We start from the raw sequence: 20686 nt of genomic DNA, 5'->3' as shown, positions 1-20686 counted from the left end.
GGGAGTGGATCATGAATATTAAAGGTGTCCTAAGGTGGAATGGGCCGTCTCAGTGTAATGGAAATGCAAATTTGGAAGATCTTCCCTGCCCCTAGGCTAAAGTGCACCTGAAGCCTGGAGTGGGAGGCTTGTTTTTCAGTAGATACTTCTTGATTGGCCAGTGAGTCAGTAATGTTGTTACATTCTCTGAGCCAGGAGAAGGCTATATAAGCCCTGATGTGAGGCTTTGTTTTGGGGGCTCACTTTGAGAAGTGTTCTGTGATTTGATCTGTATTCTGGGAAGCCGTTGTCCAGGGCCCCCCCCCCCCCGGCTTTGAAAAACCCAGATGTGGAAACCCAGATGTTGACTGGGTATGGATGTAATGGTTGGACAGTTTGGAAAGCTGTCTACTTGATCTGTTTCTGTCTTGATAATTCTGCCTGTATACTTTGAAGTTCGGGGTGCTGACCTTTTCTCCTGAACAAGGTAAACAATATATGTCTGACTGATTAAAGTAAGCTTGTTAACCCATTTTGAGTTGCTTTCCTTTAACAAAGCAGATCCAAGAACCTGTATGGGCAGCAAACCCTGAGGACGTGCTTGGGGTGCTTGCTGCTACACTCAGTCTAGACATCTTAGAACCATAGGACCTGAAGTCCTTCACAGTCAGCTATTTCAATGTACTCATTTTTCAGATGAAGAAACTGAGGCCCAGACCTTGAATGATTGGGCTGAGGTCACACAAAGAGAAGCAGGTCTTTGGACTGGCAAATTCAACAGTTGTTTCCCTTCAACATGTTGATACCATGGGAGGGGATGAAGAGTGATTCTTGCTGTGTTTGGTTGGACCAGATTGCCTCCAACGTCCATTCTGCCTCCGAGGTGATGGCATTTCCCAAGGAGGTGTAGTCATAGACTAGATTTCTACTGATGGCTATGAGGTGACGTGACATGTAGGACTAGAGAGAACTTGGAATCGCTGTAAGTGTTGGGAAAAAAAGAGAAAGGATGATTTTGTTCCAGCAGATTGACTGAGAACTGATGTTCCACCTCATGGCCACACCAATCATTGGATCCCTGGTTTACTCTTGGATCAAACTGGGTCTACTGGCCAGCAGCCTTCTCTGATTTCAAATAGAGCTGTGCTCCTCTAGGCAGTGAGCCCTACATTGTCTAAGTAGACCTTTAACACTTGAGAAACCCAGTCACTTCTCTGAGTTTCTTTTCAAAATGGAAAGAGTGATATTTACCATAAGAAAACAGTGTGAGAAAGAATTCAGTTTGATCTTGGTAAAATACTTAGGGTACATCAAAAGAAATGATATCAATGAAACTTGTTATCTTTATTTTCAATCACAGTATGCCCTCCAAAGATGGGCCCTTAAGATTACTTTAGCTGAAGGAAGGGAAGAAGGAAAAAAGAAAGGAAGGGAGGGAGGAAAAAAGAAGGATGGAAGGAATGGAGGAAGACATTTACTTAGCACAAACTAGGTATCAGGAACTGTGCTGAGCCTTGACAAATACAGAAATGTAAGTTTGTTTTTTTATATATTAATTAACATGAACAATGGTTTATGTAGGCCCTATGACATACTGTCTGATAGGGGAATGTGATAACAAAGCTCGCTGTCCTCAAGGAGCTTATGGATTCTATTGCACATAGCTAAATAAATAATAAATATATACAAATAAATAGGGGAGAAGTCCCAGTTAAGGGGATCAGAAAAGGGTTCTTATCAACAGGATCTCTGGAAAAGAGGGTTGAAGGAGTCTGGGCATCTAAGAGGTGAAGGGAAGGAGAAAGGAGATGGAATTTTTGGTACTAGAACAGCAACTCAGCCAGCTAAGGTGGAAAGTAGCATGGGAGACGCAGGAACAGAATTGATGGGGGTAAGAGGGGGATTGAGAGAGAAAAGGACTTCAAGGTTCTAAACTTGGGTGACCTAGAAAGAAAAAAGAGAATTTAGGAGATGGGATGGATTTATGGATGATAGATGAATGATTTCTATTTTGGGCTATTGAATTGGCGTTACCTATGGGACATCCAGGTGGAGATACACAGTAGGCAGTTAGAGATTGAATATGTGGAGTTGGAATCCATCCATCCATCCATCAGTAAACACTTTTTAACCACCTACTACATACCTATCAATGGTCCTTCTAAAACACGGCTCCCAGGACTGAAGACAGAACTCCAGGTGTGGTCTGACTAGGTTCAAAGACAGCAGGACGGGGACTTCAGAGTTCGGGGAAATTGCATTAAGATTTTTAGAAAACTCACGTTAATATACTTCCCCCCCACAGAGCAAGGCCAAAGAGTTGCCCCTGTCGGCTGTCCGTTTCATGGAAGAATTGGGTGAATGTGCCTTCGGGAAAATCTACAAAGGGCATCTCTATCTCCCAGGCATGGACCACGCTCAGCTGGTCGCGATCAAGACCCTGAAAGACTTTAACAACCCTCAGCAGTGGGCAGAGTTTCAGCAGGAAGCCTCCCTCATGGCAGAGCTCCAGCACCCCAACATCGTCTGCCTTCTCGGCGTGGTCACCCAGGAGCAGCCGGTGTGCATGCTGTTTGAGTATATGAATCAGGGTGACCTGCACGAGTTCCTCATCATGAGGTCTCCCCACTCGGATGTGGGCTGCAGCAGCGACGAAGACGGAACCGTCAAATCAAGCCTGGATCACGGCGACTTCCTGCACATCGCCATTCAGATCGCCGCGGGGATGGAGTACCTGTCCAGCCACTTCTTTGTGCACAAGGATCTGGCCGCGCGAAACATCCTTATCGGTGAGCAGCTCCACGTGAAGATTTCCGACCTGGGGCTTTCCAGGGAGATCTACTCGGCCGACTATTACCGAGTGCAAAGCAAGTCTCTGCTGCCCATTCGCTGGATGCCCCCCGAAGCCATCCTATACGGCAAGTTCTCCTCGGATTCTGACATCTGGTCCTTCGGCGTCGTCTTGTGGGAGATTTTCAGCTTTGGACTCCAGCCCTATTACGGCTTCAGTAACCAGGAGGTGGTGGAGATGGTCAGGAAGCGGCAGCTCTTGCCCTGCTCTGAAGACTGCCCTCCCAGGATGTACAGCCTGATGACGGAGTGCTGGAACGAGATTCCTTCGAGGAGACCGCGCTTCAAGGACATCCACGTCAGACTGCGTTCCTGGGAAGGGATTTCGAGCCACACCAGCTCCACGTCTCCCTCGGGCGGCAATGCCACCACCCAGACCACGTCGCTCAGCGCCAGCCCCATCAGCAATCTCAGCAACCCAAGATATCCCAACTACATGTTTCCAGCACAGGGGATACCTCAGGGGCAGATCGCTGGCTTCATTGGGCCTCCCATACCTCAAAACCAGCGATTCATCCCCATCAATGGGTACCCGATCCCTCCTGGATACGCTGCTTTCCCAGCAACTCACTACCAGCCCCAGGGCCCCCCTAGAGTCATTCAGCACTGTCCCCCTCCCAAGAGCCGCTCCCCCAGCAGTGCCAGCGGCTCCACCAGCACGGGGCACGTGACTAGCTTGCCCTCCTCGGGATCCAATCAGGAGGCGAACATCCCTTTGCTATCCCACGTATCCCTCCCAAATCATCCGAGTGGAATTGGCATAACCGTTTTTGGAAACAAAACTCAGAAACCTTATAAAATAGACTCCAAACAACCATCTTTACTAGGGGACTCAAATATTCATGGACACACTGAATCAATGATTTCTGCAGAACTGTAAAACGCAATGTTTTTTTTTATACATAAATATGATATACAGTACAAACTAGAAAGCCGTAGAAAAGATTTATATTCAAATATTTTATTAAAGTAAGATTTTTTTGATTGTTTAGCAGACATTGCAACAAGTATCTTCTGTGAAGTGTAACTGTGTGCTTAGCAGGATGGGCCGATAACAGGCAGCAAAAAAATCATTTATTCAATCAACAAAAATTATTAAGCACCTATTATGTGCTAAGTGCTGGGAATACAGAGACAAAAATGACACAGTCCCTGCCCCAAGGAACTTCTATTCCTATTGTGCCTTGAACATCAAGTCATGTTGTGTAACCTGGCATCAGGATTGGTGCACATCACATTAGGTACTCAAAACTATCATCCAATGAAGAGTCATTTTCAAAGAAATGTCAGGATGGGATACCAAACCAAGTCAAAGAGTGCCTTGGATATCCAGTGGCTAAATATTCTCCAAAGTCTATCCATTAGTTTTTGTGTGACCACCATGTTTATTTTCACGATTAGAAGGGGTAAGACTCTGGTTCAGTTTGAGCATTGTGCACGTTGGTATGGAAGACTGATGTTTACTTTTTTCTTTTGGTCCAGACCTGTGATTTCATCATTTAGGGAACTCCCATTGTGGAAATTCCCTGCACCCTTGCATATTGGGCCACCTGGCTGTTACTCACAGTTTTAGAAAGTTGCCCAGGGAACTGAGAGACTAAGTAATTCACCTAAGATCATTCAGCTTAAGGCAGGAAGAACTTGAACCCAAGTATTCTTGACCCCAATACTAGACCACTAACCACTCCATTCCTCAGCATTTCAAAAAAATAAGAGAATTTGAGACCAATAATATTAAAATATAGGATTCTATATGAGCCATGAGATGTTTTCATCATTTCTCCATGGGTTTTCTCTATGGTGAGATGCCCATACTTTTCCTTGGATGTAAATTTCCTTTGCCCAAAGGTCAGACCTTCTGATGGTTCTTCCGACTCCTTATTCAGTCATGCTAGAGCTGGACACTTTTCTCCATACGGATTCCACTCCAGCCCTTATAATTACTTGAGGTGCAGGAATGTCAGGCATGGGAGCAGAAATAAATGTTGACAGAGGCCTGATTATTTCATAGCATGAAAATAGCATTATGTCCATACAGTAGATGACTTAAATTGAAGGGATGTTGAAAATGAAAATGACCTCAAGGAATGATTCCGATACCAAAGGATAGGCCCAAGGCTAGAGAGTCTCTAGAGATGCTCCTCAGATTGACAAAGCCAGTGAGTGTGGTATGATGGCATGGTACCAGCTGAATGCTCCTTCCCCATTTTGTATTTATTACGTTGCCAAGAGTTCAGAGAAGCATAAGACCAACAAGATGGTTTATCATCAGTGAATCAGGATTCCCAATTTTTTTTGCCCCAGTCTGACCTTGATGATAACCAAATTTCCTGCTAAGTTTCCTGATGCCTTTTAAATGAGTCGAATATTTCCAATGGGTTTTCCTCAAATCCCAACATTTAAATGACCATGGTTGTTGGAAATTGATTGGAATCCAAAAAGTGTGATTCCTATATGACAATTACATTTTCAGAGTCTGCTCCCCCACTTCCCATGGGATTATAATGGATAGCCAGGATTCTCATTTTATAGATAACCAATAACTGGGCTATTTACTCTGTTAAATAGAAGTGACGTGATATTATCTAGATATTATCTAGATATAGATATTATCTATAGATAGATATAGATTAATATACAGAGGGAGGTATAGGCTGTGGAGTGAATGACTTTTACCAGCCAGACACATTCAGACACATTTTGCTGAGTTTGGAATTTGCATAGGTTTTATATTTCTATACAGAAGGGATTTTTATATTTGATTATTGTTTCTCTTGGGAAAACATTTCCCTTTTCTAAGAACAGTGCCTCATATTAAAAAAAAAACATTAAAGAGACTCATAGGATGTGAAGTAGATCTTGCAAACAATATTTAGCGTGAAAGAATTAGAAACATCTCGATGTTTCCATTTTAAAAAGTGTTAGGATGAAGAACAAAGCAAGTATGTGTTCAGAAGAATGTCTTGGGGTTTTCCCAAGTGTCGTTTCTTGAAATACCCAGAAAATAATGTATCTGAACTTTTAAATGGAAGTTATTTGCATTTATTGTGAGGCTATAAGAATTAACATTGGTTGATTTCATGTGTCTTCATTTTTAGGTAGGTTAATTACAGCAAGATTATTTTCTTCCTTTTGTTGCTATGCAACTGTTTACTGATGATGCTTCAAACCACGATTTTATATATGTTCATATGACAATCATTTTTTCCAAGAATATTTATTACTTTACATAAATATGGAATTTTAGTGAATAAGAGTTTTTCCAGCAGTCCCTAAAAGGGAAATTAGCATGCCACGAGCCATTTAGCAATTCTTTGGGAAAAAAAAAAACATTTTTATAGCAAGGAAGTAACATAAGTTTGAGTTAACTTTTTATAAAGAAGTATGGCGTTGTTTTTCAGCATTTCTGTAATTATTGTGCTACATTCAGGTACAAGCCTTCTGGATTTTGAAACCACTTCTAAGAAGATCTAAAGTGCCATGATAGGACATCATGGTATCTTTGTTTTGTATGAAAAGAGTATTTTTTCACAAATTGAAAAAAAAATCATTTGCTCCATTGACAATGCTTTTTGGTAGGATGCCTTTGTTTTTATTCCTTTTTTTGCACAAAACAGTGTCCACGTTTTGTACTGCAGAAGTGAAAATACAGTTCTGCCTTTCCTATCTCATCTGTTTCTCTTATTTTTTAATGATGTAGATTTTCTTCTAATCTCTCACGGCAATATTTGGATCGATTGCCTTGACCGCATTTTCTTATTTTCACTGCATGCATTTTAATCACTGTATTCCTTGATGTTTGATTTATTAATTATGGGCATTTCAATTAGAAGAGCATGGAAATGTACTAAGAAAGGCTATTTTATATTGAGAATATATGCATTTTGTATTCCACACACCAGAGATGATATTACACACTGATTATTTTATGCTGCTGTTTATTAAAACATTTTTAATATGAAATATCAGCATTTCCTGGATCTTGCTATAACAGATTTGGGGGGGGGATTGAAATAATAAAGTAACAACAATTTTTTGATGACTTTCCTTGATGTCACCAAAACAATGCATGACTGATAAAAAAAAAAAGAGGGGTTGGAGCAAGAAAGGGGGGGGGGGGAACTCATGGATCACATAACAGTTTTCACTGATTTCCCATCAACATCAAGACAACCTGGCTACAGTCCCCATACTCATTGAGTAACTAATACTACCCCCCCCCAATGTCGAAATGATGGGAGGAAGTGAGTGAAAGTCACACAAGCTACAGGCATGGGTGGGTGGAAATATTTCTCATTGGAGAGAATGTGCACATTGGCGAGATCAGAGATCCATTGGAATGTAGGGATAGGGATTGGATCCTTGATGACACTAGTCTAGGGAACTCCCAGGGGAGCAACCTCTCTCTGCTAAGTCAGGCCAGCAACCTCTCTGCCTTGGGGAGTTGTTTCATGGTCTGAAGTTAAAGTCAGTTGTCTAAGGTCAGCCAGAAAGTGTGTGTTTTAGTGGTAGACCTTGAGCCCAGGCCTTCTTGGCTTCGATGATAATTTCTGTCTATGGTGCCATGTTGGAATATGGTAACAATAATACAACTCCCATTTGTCAACACTAAGCTTTTCAAAACACTTTACAAATGGAATCCCATTTAAACAATATTCCTTGTCACTTTTAATGTTTGTTTATAAGAAAACAAAAACAAAAATAAGTTGCCACTAGTCTATATGAGAAAAAAGCCATGAGAACGATGGGCATTTAATGAAACCAACTTTACACAGGTCATACTAACATCCATCATCTTGACCTGTGAATCATCTTGGCTAGTGAAAGAGCTCATGAATGCTATGAGAAAATCCAGTGGCTGTATGACCAATGTTTTAAGATTTTTTATGTCAGTGTCCGCTACTTTCTAGATCATGTGTGTCCTCATATGCATTTCAAGATTGCAGTTTTCCAGATCAAACTTTAAATAATAAATCATTGCTTTGATATGAAATGCAACCATCAGAATTGCAGGTATCATTGACCTTGAAAACTTCAAAGCAAAACTTGCCTATACTCAAACACACATGCACAATATGTGGACATGTACACAGATCTATACATATATGTGTATAGCTACATATAGATACGCATATGTATCTGTGTACATACGCATGTGTGTATACATATACACGTGTGTGTGGTTTGTTCTGTCCTAGAATTTGACCCCTATGTGATGCTGGGCAAGACACAACTCAGCATGAGTTTCCTCATCTGTAAAATGGGGATCATTATGTCACCTGTGTCATAGAGTTGATCAAATAAGATGAATAATTAATTAATAATTAATGAGAAGGTTGAATAAGGTTAATATCCTTTTACAGAGAGTAGGCTCAATATAAGAGTTAGCCAAAAATTCAACAAGATACTCAAAAGAGTAATTTTGACACCAAGGCCAAGTAACTTCAATGGAACCCTCAAATCAATTCTGTAATCCACTATGTGAAAATAACACAAGAAGTAATTAAGATAAATTCAGTTAAACAAAACGGGATCAGATTGTTTTCCTCAGTAATTCTATGCTGCTATATGAGTTCATATGCTACTTGGTAGCGTTTTTGCTGCTAAAGGAATACATTTTTTGTGGATTCCACACTTCAATGCTCTGGGAAAATGTCTCTCTTATCTCACCCTGGGTAAAGCTCTATAGTTACCTGCTATGGGTGAGGAAAGATGAATCTTGTCTCAGAAATCAGATCCTGCTATAGATTTGGAAAGAGGGGGAAAACCCTGCAACATATCATGTAGCCCCTAAGCATATATATTTAGCCTTTCCTTCAATATGTTGATACCCTGAAAGATCCATTACTGTCTAGTAATTGTCATAGTTCAAATGCATGTTCCCATTTCATTAAAAGAGAAATCCCCCAACTGGTGATTAATGCAAACTGTCAAGGAAAATGCTCATCACAACAAGAACTGAGAAATCTTGTCTGTTCCTGCCATTGCTTACAGGACAAGGAAATGCAACGAAGCCTCCAGGGAACAATCCATCATTTTGAAGCAGAGATCTTGTCATCACCTTCGTTGACTGTAGGCTCAGCATAGCCATCACTTCACAGGGCAATAAGAGCTGTGTCAACTTGACTTTCTCCCTCCCACCTCAAGCCACCATCTCCTCCTTGCTCCTTCCCCCAAGCACATCATTCTCCATTCTCCCGCCCAACCTCCTGTGAACCATCCTCTGGGAACTGTAAATGACCATAGCAGCTTCCATTCCCTAATTCTCACACACTGATAGCTTCCAATGCACCCTTCCCATGGTTCCTACAAGAGTAGCATTCATAAAAGAATGCATAGACCTAGAACTGGGAGAGATCAGAAGCTATCCCATTCAGCCCTACTATTTTAAAGAAAAGGAAATAGTTCCACAGACACTGTTATTTATCCAAGGTCACCCAGGTAGTAAGCATCAGAGGAAAGATTTGAATCCAAGTCTTCTGAGTGTAAAACCTGTCTGTATTCTTTGTGCTCTACCGATACTGACTGATGAGAAGGAAGACTCAGTTCATTTCAGTGAAGACTTACTAAGTACCTACTACACACCAAGCACCTTGTTAAGGTATAAGAGTATTTGGTACTGAAACCACAAATACACCTACCAGTCAATGCAGAACATATGGAAGGTGTGCATTAAGGAAGACTGCTAAGCACGTGCAGAATTCTGGGAGAGCGAGCTGGGTGTCTGAAAAGACCTCTTGGAAAGGGTGGCATGTGAGTTGAGTCTTGGAGGCAGATGGGGGTTGTAAGAGTCCTAGAAAAGGAGGGTGGGTGACAACCTGAGCCAAGCCATGGAGGTGGGACGCCACACAGGGGAACAACGTAATAGGAAATAGGAGAAATTGTGTGATGGGAAATAATGAGAAAGACAGGGAAGAGCCAGACTAGGAGGAGTTTATATTCTTATGTTTATATAAATTTATATTTTTATATTCATGCTTTAACATCAAATGGAAGTATTTACATTTTGACCTTTTGGAATCCATATTCTCTATCAAGGCTCAGATCTAGGGCCCCTGATTGCCAACTTTCTGAGTTCTTTCCCTACCCTGAAGTTATTTTGCATAAATTTACTTGTCTTCTTATTGTCCCTTCCTCCCCCCCCCCCCAATATAAGTTTCTTGAGGGCAGGGACTCATTTTTATCTTTGTATTTTAGTGGCTAGCACAGTGCCTGATAGATAATAAGCATTTAATAAATGTTGGTTGGTTGGTTGGCTGGTTAAAACCTAAGCTTCTTGAATGGGGGAAATGACATGTTTATACCTATATTTAGGATTTGTTTAAATACGGATATAGCGCAGGAGAATAGGAAGAGTCCTGATGTGGGGTCAGAGGGCTTGCATTCAAATCCCACCCCTGCCATGAATGAGGACCTTGGATATGTCACCCAATGTTCTTAGCCTCAGTTTCTTTATCTGTAAAATGATGGCATTGGAGTCAATGTCCTTATAGAGTTCTATTAGCTCTGTGATTCTATGACCTCTAAGGTCTCCTTCTATGGCCCTATGGCTTCCAACAATGGTTTGGTATTCTCTTATGGACTCCTGAAGGAGGATCTCAGTAACTCATTCTTCAAATCATTTGGAAGCCCTCTGGCCTTCTCCATCACCTTCAAAGGAATGAAGATTCTATTAAATTGAAACTATACAACAATACATCCTTTCCTTGGGCATCATTGAGAATCTAATACATGTTTTTTGGTAGTTGTTTGAAAGGACAGGAGACTGGTGGCCAGTAGCCTCCATGCAAAACAGTTTGTCCAGTTTGCCCAGACACAGTTTCCTGGAGAGCCACCGTGAGTGTTCACATGGCTCAAATTAAACAAGGGGTCTCCCAGGGAGCTTTCTGGGCCCCTGATCCACTGATTAACCCAAGGAAGCAAACAATTCCTCCCCTTCCACGGAGCAATGGAATATGGCGGGAGGGTCAAGGATGGAGCTGGGCCCAGCTCTGAGAAGGTTTCCAGGCAGGAAGCTCCTGCTCCCACTCCCTCTCCTCCTCCCTTCCCTCTGTTTCCTGTTGAAGGAGGCTGACTCCCTGACCCAGTTGGCTGAATCGAGTCACCTGTGGTTTGTTTCCATGTTTCCTTCGGCAGCTGTAGTCCATTAGCCCTTGGCTGGCTGTGTTCTGCTGGGGGTGTGCTCCTTACTCCATACAGATGGCTAAGAGCTCCGGGGGGAAGGTAGGGGGGCTGCCAGAGCCTTCTCAGCCCAGAGGAATCAGAGATATGACTTGGAGGTGAAGCTTTGAATACTTTTCATTTAGAGAACATTTTCCCTCCAACTAATAGCCTCACATGCCGGAGAGAAAACAGTGCATCAAAGAAGCAGGCGGGGAAGGGCAAGGGGGTGGGCAGCACAAGAGAGTGGGAGAAAGATTCTTCACAGCCAAAATCTTCCAGCACCTGAAGGGTGTTACTAGACATACCAAGAGTACTAGGGCAGGGGGCCAGAAACCCTGCAGAGACATCAAAGCACAAAAGGTCAATCTAATCCTCCAAGAAAGAAAGCTGCACAAGGCTAGCAACACAGAAACTGATGGGAGAGCATCTGGTGGCGCATTTGTGATTCCATCCCAAAGCTCCTGGTGTCAAACTCATTTAGAGCAGAGACCATCAGAGTCTGAACAAACGTTACAATGAGCAACCTTAGAAGAGAGGACATCACCACTGGAAATGACCTTTGAATAGAGAATGTCAGAGCTGGGAGGGACCTTAGAACAGGGACTATCAGAGCTGGGAGGGGCATGAGAACAGAAGATGCAGAACTAGGATTTATCTTAGAACACAGAATGTCAGAAATGGAAAGGACCTGAGAACATAGAATGTCAGAGCTTTAGAACAGAAGATATTAGAACTCTACCAGAAGGGACCTTTGAACATAGAATGTTAGTGGTAAGTGGAACCATGTTAGATCTGGAAGGGGCCTTAGAACATACAATGACAGTGTTGAGAAGAACCTTAGAACAGAATGTCAGAATGGAAAGGAACCTTAGAACAGAGAATTTCAGGGACAGCAGAATTACTGCAAAGTTAGTCCTTTTCATCTCCCTCTTCATAGCACCCGTCTAACATAACAACCGCCTAAGGTTAGGTATGTGATACCTTATACATAATGTTCCAAAGGCTCCAGTAGATACCTGAGCGTAGTAACCCTCCCTCGCAATGGACCATGCACACGTCATCCATGGTAGGCTCAGACATGCTCCTCAGCAAATGTTTGGTTACCAGGGAAGGGCTAAGTTGGCTACAGCAACCCAAGGAGGAGTGTTCACACTGATGAGAATTAGGGGAGAAGGAACACAAGAAAAATTGAGGCTGCTCCTCCTGTTCCCACAGGGCATGTGCCCTTGGCAGCTGCCTCCTTCTCCATCCCCTATTTCTTGCCCATGAACCTCATAATAACGACTCACGCATATGTAGGACTTGAATGTTGGCCAAGCACTTCCTTCATGACCAGTCTGGGAAGGGGTCGTGCAACTTTAATGACTCCCATTTCCCAGATGAGAACACGGGCTGAGAGGTGCCCACGGTCACCGAACTGGTAAGTACCCACGGTACATTTCAAATTCAGGTCCCTGGAAGTGGCTCGTGTTCTCGCTGCCTCGTGATGCTACCTTTGCTATGAGCCAGGACCGTGGTTAACCTACGCCAAGAGCCGGAACACTGAGGGAACGGAAAATTTATGGTTGGTTTTCTCTCTGAAGACAATGCTATTACTGTTATGTTCGCTTCTCCAGCTGAGATGCTTAATAACTTCCACTCACCCCCATGAGGCAGGCTTTTCAAACTCTATTTGAGATCTGTGGTCAATGTGAGGATTCTGAATTTCACACAAAGGAAGACCATTAAGTCTAGCCCAGACCTAACCTGGAATCCCCTCTATGACATGCTCCCAAACAGTCAGCCAGTTATTGCTTGCAGAACAACAAAGATGGAGAACTCACTACTTGCCTGAGAAAGCCATTTCTACTTGGGGACACCTCTCTTTCCTGATTCGTCATTCTTCCATGGAGCCCAAAAGTTACTCCCTTTGACTAGAACCCATCCTTTGCTCCTTGTTCTGCTCTCCTGGGCCAAGCAGAACAAAGTTAATCCCTCTGAGACAAGACAGCCTCCACCAAAATTTCTTTTTGTTCCTTTTAACCAGTATTATTGAGCACTCTGGGAGATTGAAAAGAATTAGATGCAGCCGCTGCCTTGAGCTCCTTAAAATATCATGGAAAAGGCACAACATAAAGAAACACACAAGAACGCAGCTAGGGAGTGCACAGAGCACCAGGTCTGGAGTCCAGAAGACCTGAGTTCAAATCCAGCCTCAGATGCTTACTAGCTGTGTGATCCTGGACAAGTCACTTAACATCCGTCTGCCTCAGTTTCCTCCTCTGTAAAATGGGGGGGGGGGATGACAGCACCTACGTTCCAGAGCTGTTTTGAAGATCAAATAATGATTGTAAAGAACTTGTGGAAGGCACATCATAAGTGCTATGTAAATTTTAGCTGCTATTATGTAACAGAGACATACAGAGAGCCTTCAGGAAATCTTAAATCCTCCTGTACCACATTATCCATTATCCATTTACTCATTGACCCAGCATGAGTGGGAGCATCCAGAGCTAACTCTAGTTTTGACAGAAGTTCCTAACAAACCGAGAATGGAAGGTGTCGCCTCAAGGGAATCACAGGGTTGCGGATTTAGGACTTGAAGGGACCTCAGAGACTGTCCTCAAAAGGGAAGAGGGCATGGAACCAGCCTTTATATAGCACCTACTATGTGCCAGGCACCGGGGCAAGCATGCTTACAAATATTATCTTTACACCACCCTGCAGGCAGGTGCTATTATTACCCTCATCTTACAGAGAATAAGTGACTTGCCCAGGGGCACACAGCTTTCCCCTCTTCTCTTCCCCAGTAGCTGCCTATGGAAAATAGGGGTGTGGACCAGGCTTTGGAGCTTGGCAAAGATGGATTTTTGTATGGATTGTTAACATCACAAACTCATCATTGCTTATCATGGCACCACTGGGTGTATTCTAACTGCCACAAACATCCTACTCAGAGGCTTCATCACGTGGAATGAACATTGACCTTTCAAATCCTGTGCTAAAGGAACCCAAGCTCTCTCAGATCCTGCCGAGATGACGCAGAGACAAATCCAAGTTTTGAAACTTAATTGTGTAAACTTGGGATGGTCACTTCACCTCTTGGGTCTCAGTTTCCTCATCTGTAAAATAAAAGGATTGGACATAGTGACCTTTAGAGACTGCTTCCAGTCCTGACTATGATCCCTTGATGATTGGTTTAATAGTACCTATCTTGCAGGGCTATTGTGGGAATTCAATGATCTAAAACTTGCAAAAAAAAACTGGGGAGGCTAGGTCATGCAGTGAATAGACCACTGGCCCTGGAGTCAGGAGGACCTGAGTTCAAATCCTGCCTCAGACACTTGGCACTAGCTGTGTGACCTTGGGCAAGTCACTTAACCCCGATTACCTTGCCTTTCCCCCTCAAAAAACAAAAACAACACTTAGCCCAGTACCTGACACACAGTAGGCACTTAATAAATGCTTATTCACTCCATTTGCCCTCACATGGCCCAATACATCTGGGCCAGCTCCAGCCTTGCTTTAATCTATTGTAGGGGTGGAGAACTTGTGGTCTCAAGGTCACATGTGACCCTCTAGGTCCTCAGGTGAAGCCTTTTGAATGACTCCAAGTTTTACAAAACAAATCCTTTTATTAAGGGGGTTTGCTCTGTGAAGTTTGGATTCAGTCAAAAGACTGCACTTGAGGGTCCCCATCCCTGCTATCCTGTTGCCATCAGACCTGCCATTACACACACACTTCTCTATCCACTTCATCGCTAAAGCTGAGGCTTGAAACGGATAGAGTGATGGATCTGGACAAAAAAAGATATGGGTTCGAATCCTGCCTCTAACATTCACTAGCTTTCTGACTTGCAACAAGTCAATTGACCTCTGTGATTCAGTTTCCTCATCTGTAAAATGTGAGGTTTGGACTAGACTGTGATTCTCTCCTAATACTAAAGCCATGACCATGTAATTCCAGATTATGATCCATCCATAACCTCTCATCCTATGTGGTTTTCCCCTGCCTCCTCCCACAATCCTCCTACAGGATCCCCCAACACAGTGCAGCCTTCCTTTGGTTCTGGGGGGCATCTGTGGGTACCATTGTAGCCCTCAACCTACCTCTTTATTATTTCTCACACTTTCTGCAAGACTAATCCCATCTCACTTCTTCTGGGTAGGCAGACAAATCCTGGATTCTGGGTCAGAGAACCTGGGCTTGAGTGTCAGGATGTGGTCATGCAATCCTTCCCCCATCTCCACTGTGCTGCACAGGCCAGATTCAAGGCTTGAGATGTGCATCCTCTTTGCCTCTGTCCTTTTTATATGACCTGTATTCACTTATTCGTGAACACGTTGCTTCTGCCCCATATAATGTCAGCTCCTTGAAAGGCAGGGATTCTCCTGAGTTTGTATTTTATCTCCAGTACTCAGTGTAGTGACTGGTATAAGGTCTGTGCTGATGGATTTAAGTTCTGTTCCTTCAAGGCTCAGGCCAAGTACCACCTTCATTGAATGGTCATTGCTAGTGGCCCTGGCTGTTACTCCCCCACCTTCCTTAAGTTACTTGAAGTGATCATGTAGCAGAGTGGACAGAAAGCTTGGCCTCTTAGTCAGAAGGTGCTGGGTTCAAGTGCTACCTTTGACAGCTGTGTGACTGGAGGAGAATCTCTTCTCCGGGCAACTCTCTAGAGCTCTTTGAAGTGCCAGTCTGCATTGGGAAGGGAAGTTTGCTCATTCAAACAACCCCGATTCCATTGCTGCTTTCATTAATAGCACTCTGGGATATCACGGATGACGATTTCTGCTGCTGCTGCTACTGATGATGATATCGGAAACTGGAAATCTCACGACAATTCAGGTTTGCAAAATGCTCCACAAAGTCTCCGTTCAACAGAGACCATCCTAACGTAAAATAGGATCAATAAAGCCACCAGTATTGATTAAGTACCTACTGTGTGCCCTGTGGCAGGTTAAACACTGGAGATGCAAAGACAAAATGCCAAACAATCTCTTCTCAGACACAGTTCGAATGTTTTCTGGGAGCATAGACATTTATACAGTGACACCTGCAGGCTACATACAGAACAAATAGAAACAGAATAAATACATACAAATAGAAAGTGGTGAAATCCCGGTGTGTTTGGGAGGGAGAGCAAGACCCGTGGGGAGGATTGGGAAAAGCTCCATTCTCCCGCTCCAGGCTGATGGGCTCAGGGTTCAGATGGAGATAGTTTTTGGACAAGGCCAATGGGGTCATTTATGGGCTTGACTATGCAGGTGTTTTCTTTTCTTTTCTTTTTTTTGTTTTGTTTTGTTTTTGTTTTCAACAGGACAGGGAAATGGGAAGAAAATAAATATTTTCTAATTAAATTAAATTAAACAAGAATAAAAATAGATGATTGTTTAGATCTAGCCTGAAGGAAGGGGGGGAGGATTCTCTGAATTTTCCATGTAAGAAATTTCAGGAATTCCCATCTCCAACTTCATACCCAAGGCTTTCTTCCCGTTTGATCTTTAAAGATTAACATTCAGTATCGCTCCTGACATTTATATTGAGGAGGGAATCGGCGATTATTAAAAACAGAGAAACTTAATATTGGGAGTGAACATCAAAAGGTCTTGCAGACAAAGAGCGGATCATATGATTTGAAACCCAAGCGACTCAAAGCATGTGTGCCGGGCCTCGCTCACTAGTTAACAGCGCAGCCTACATCAAAATATGATTTAAAACACTTCTCACAGCTGAGCTGACATTTGGCAAGAGGAGGCCTGCCTTTGCTCTGGAGGATGAGAGTTCAAATCCAAACGAGGTTAACACTTTGTACGGCTGCATATTTTCCTGGTGGATGAGGGGAATGCTTTTTTTTTCCCCTCCCATTTGTATAAAATGAAAACATCTGTTTGAGTCCCTAGGGATCACATTAGAAAAAAAGCTGGCTGTTAAAGCTGCCTATGGCCTAGGTAACATTTAAAGGGGCTGATAATTACTCTGTCTGTCACACTGATCTCCTAGGCTGATGAAAATTTGTATGCTAGCCTTGCTTTGGTCTTGCATTTCGCGGAATGCTGGGGCCACACTCACCTCTGCCCCTGTGCTTTCTGGAGCCATATGTTAGTAAAAGTTATTAACAGGGTGCTAACTATTTTCCAACTTATCTTTTAAAAATTCATGTGTGGGGGTGTATGTGGGGGTAGATACCTGTATGCGTTTCTATTTTTTAAGTTAGCTGAAGAAGAAGGCAACCTGGGACAGGAGAAATGAAGGTGGCACCTGCAGGACAAGAGGAGCTATCCCCACTGCCTTGGCTGCTGTTTGCACTAAGACCGTGATGGAGATAGCCAAGGGGCCTGAACCCACGAGCCTTGGCAACAGCAATACTCCCCGAACCATTGGACTTTCCTCCCGCTCATGCCATGCTCATCATGAGGTACAATGGTTTGCCTGTTCCCTCACTACCATGGATGAATAGGTAAGTCCAAGAGCCCTGTGAATGGCAGCACTACCTAGACCATCAGTCCTGCTTCTAACCCAGCCCCAAAGCCGTCTTCCCAGGAAGTAACCCTTCGGAGCCAGAGTCTGGCACCTGCTTCTTCAGGTGTGTCAGCCACAGCTACTGAAGACACAGAAACAAGAGTTCTCATTAGCACCATCAAATGCTTCAACCTCAGGAAACGATCCAATTTCATCAATGGAAATGACATTAACAAGACATTAGTGTCTGCTTGGCTGCTCCACACTATGATGTTCAACTTGTTGGGATTCTTTCCATTAATATTGTTGTAGGCATCATAACTATTGTTTTCCTGGTTCTGCAAGCTTCTCCATTCACCAGTTCATATATCTTCCCATGCATCTCTCACGTCTTCATAGCTATAATTTCTTACAGTGCAGTACTTTCCCCTTGAGTTCATGTATTCTTTCTTCTTTATCCACTGCCCAACCAAGAGGCAGTTCTGTCCACCAAAAAGTCTGCTCTGAATATTTTAGTCTAAATTGGCTTTTTGTTCTGTCTTTAAGATCTTTTAGACTGAGCAGTTTCAATCCTGTTTTCAAGGAAAACCAAAGGAGCTATAAGTTGCTTTTAATTACATGATATGCATTCAATAAGCTTTTATTAATCACCAACTATGTGCCAGGTACCAGGGATATAGAGACATAATTAATATCTGCCTTTGCTTTCAAAGAACTGACTATTTAATGTAGGGAGAGAAAGATGGTAGAGAGGTCAGTGACCAGGACAAGAACCATGTTCTTCTCAATTTGCTAGATCCACTCCAAAAACAATAATTATCCTTTTTTTGGCTTTTTGGAGGGGGAAAGTTAGGGCAATTGGGATTAAAAGGCTTGTCCAAGGTTACATGGCTAGTAAGTGTTAAGTGTCTGAGACCAGATTTGAACTCAGATCCTCCTGACTCCAGGGCCAGTGCTCTTTTCACTGTGCCACATAGCCACCCCAACAATAATTACCTTAATGATCATTCATGCCTTACTGTTTATAAAGCACTTTCCCTAAGAGGGAAGATAGAAAATGCACTATACCAGTTCACAGACTGAATTCCTTACTGTTATTCTCTGAGGTCATGTCAGGAGAAAGTGAGGAAGACCCCATTACTTTGAGTGCACCCCGTTTGAAAAACTTATGGGAAGATATCCAAATCATAGGATTTGGAGGTAGAAGGGTCCTTAGAGATCCTTTCCTCCCATCCCTAATTATGCAGATGAACTGAAGGGTTTGCTCAAAGTCACACAGATAGTCAGTTGCTGAGCCAGAATTTGAACCCAGGTTTTTTTTTTTGAGCCACCAATGTCCTTAAAGGAAAAATATATGACACCAATTTATGCATTGGACTGGAACAACAGAATGGTAAAATCTTCCACTGTGTCATCTTCCTTTATCCCTTATTCCAACCCACCCTTATGTTACATCCCTATCCCTTAGTCCTAAGTAAAGAAATTCCACCTATCCATCCACAAAGACGTGACCAATATAACTCTGGCTCCACTACTTATTGCCAGTGTGATTTTGGTGAGTCATTTCCCTCCTCTGGGTCTCATTGTGAAATCAGAGGGTTGGACAAGATGACCGCTGAGGTTCTTTCCACTCCTAAATCTTCTATCCTATAAGCTTTCAAAGAGATGAGCCTTAGCTCGGAACTTGTATAGCATCTTAGAGGACTGGGAAACATCTTCTGGAGCACAGTCACTAACACCTCATCAAGAATGAGGGCATCTCCTTAAGTCTCACTCATTGGGAATGAACTGATTCACTGCCTTGGACTGGTTTGGATTGATTAGGGATGGATTTATTGACTAGGATATTTATGGATTGAAGCCATCCCTTTGAGCTGTGCCAGTAAAAAGGGGGACACAGTGATACTCAGTCCTTCTTATAAAGGTCCTAGGATATCTGAGACAGAAAGCAGCAGTGCTGAGAGTGACCCGAGGGCCTAGGATAGGGTGTGACTTGAGTGGGGACACAGTGGGAAGGCTGTGCATGCATACTTCTTTATCTTTGATGACTATGATTTTTTTTAAAAAAGGATTTGATTTGGTAGAGGAAAATCTCCGCCTTAAAGGCACTCCTCCAAAAAGGTTCCTCCTAAGCATATGTCAAATCACATAAGATTCTTTGAAAGATGTAACAACAGGCATAACCGTGTTTGATGACTGATTATTAATAGCAGGCAACACATAAGACAGGCAGACATATGTTTGCCAAATGTGTTTGCCACTGTCATGGAAGAGATCCAACACAGAGTACAAATTGAAGAGGGGTTCCCTATAGAGGATTCGGTCCTCCAGATGCTCCTGTTTACAGATGACATTGTGGTGATCACACCAAGTCAAACCTCCTAATTGAGAGCAATAGTCACTAAAAAGGGAAAAAATTGACCTGACTATTCACACAATAAAAACCAAGTGGATGAAGAATATCTGTTATCTGAATTATGATATGGATTTGGATAGACAGCCTAGAGAGAGAATTATCTTGTACATATATGATGGGCAGATGCTGCAAATGGACAATGAATTGAAGTTAAAAACAAATAAAAGGAAAATGGGCTCCATTGTTCTGAGAAACTGAAAGATTCTTTTAATAACTCTGTGTTTAATAACAAAGATTCATAGTTTAACACTGATGTTCTTCAAGAAATGGTGTACAGTTGAGAGTCATAGGAAGTGGCAGTTTCCAAAGAATTGAAGTTCAGTGTGACCCAGAGGATGATGGGAGAAGAGGTGTACCCTTGATAAAAGTCATCACCAAGGTATCTGCAGGATGAGTGGCAGTGCTTAGCACAATACTAGCAAATAGTAGGTGCTTAATAAATGTTAGTGATTGATAATGAGGTTATTCCAGTTCCTTGAATTTTCTGTTACATCCCTATCCCCTATCTTAATTATTAGTGAGTTGACTTCCTACATCAAGCCAAAGCCTTCTTCTTAGTAACTTCAATCCACTGCTCAAAGTTCTGCCCCATGAAACTGAGCATTCTTTACACATATTCTCCTTTTAGGCAGGGTGGGAGGTGGATGGGAATGACCAATGATTTCATCGGTGTAGGGAACTTCTGGTGTGGAAGTTCCCTACACTGGTGCTGATCAGCAACTCGTCTATAGTGTCTTAGTAACTTGCTGGGTGACTGGGGAAGAAACTAGGTGGCTTCTCCATAGTCAGAGAGCTAGCCTGCATCAAAGGTAGGAATCTGGCTGAGGTCTTCTTGT

At 42.8% G+C, this 20686-nt stretch overlaps 1 protein-coding gene across 1 annotated transcript in view; it reads left to right on the top strand.

The window, feature by feature from the left end:
* Nucleotides 1–6792, top strand: part of LOC138164898 (inactive tyrosine-protein kinase transmembrane receptor ROR1) — a 372629-nt gene extending 365837 nt beyond the window's left edge. Inside the window, exon 9 of the mRNA XM_069092845.1 lies at nt 2285–6792. Within this exon, the coding sequence (XP_068948946.1) occupies nt 2285–3709 (1425 nt within the window). The 3' untranslated portion in view covers nt 3710–6792. The remainder of the gene's footprint in view (nt 1–2284) is intronic.
* The last annotated feature ends 13894 nt before the right edge of the window (nt 6793–20686 follow it).

This window comes from Petaurus breviceps, unplaced genomic scaffold (genome assembly GCF_028583685.1).
Source record: "Petaurus breviceps papuanus isolate PSGF00001 unplaced genomic scaffold, PetGlider_PUasm1.0 207, whole genome shotgun sequence".
NCBI classification, from domain to species: Eukaryota; Metazoa; Chordata; class Mammalia; order Diprotodontia; family Petauridae; genus Petaurus; species Petaurus breviceps.
The sequence above is the reverse complement of the archived record's forward strand: the minus strand, read 5'-3'. Positions and strand labels throughout refer to the sequence as shown.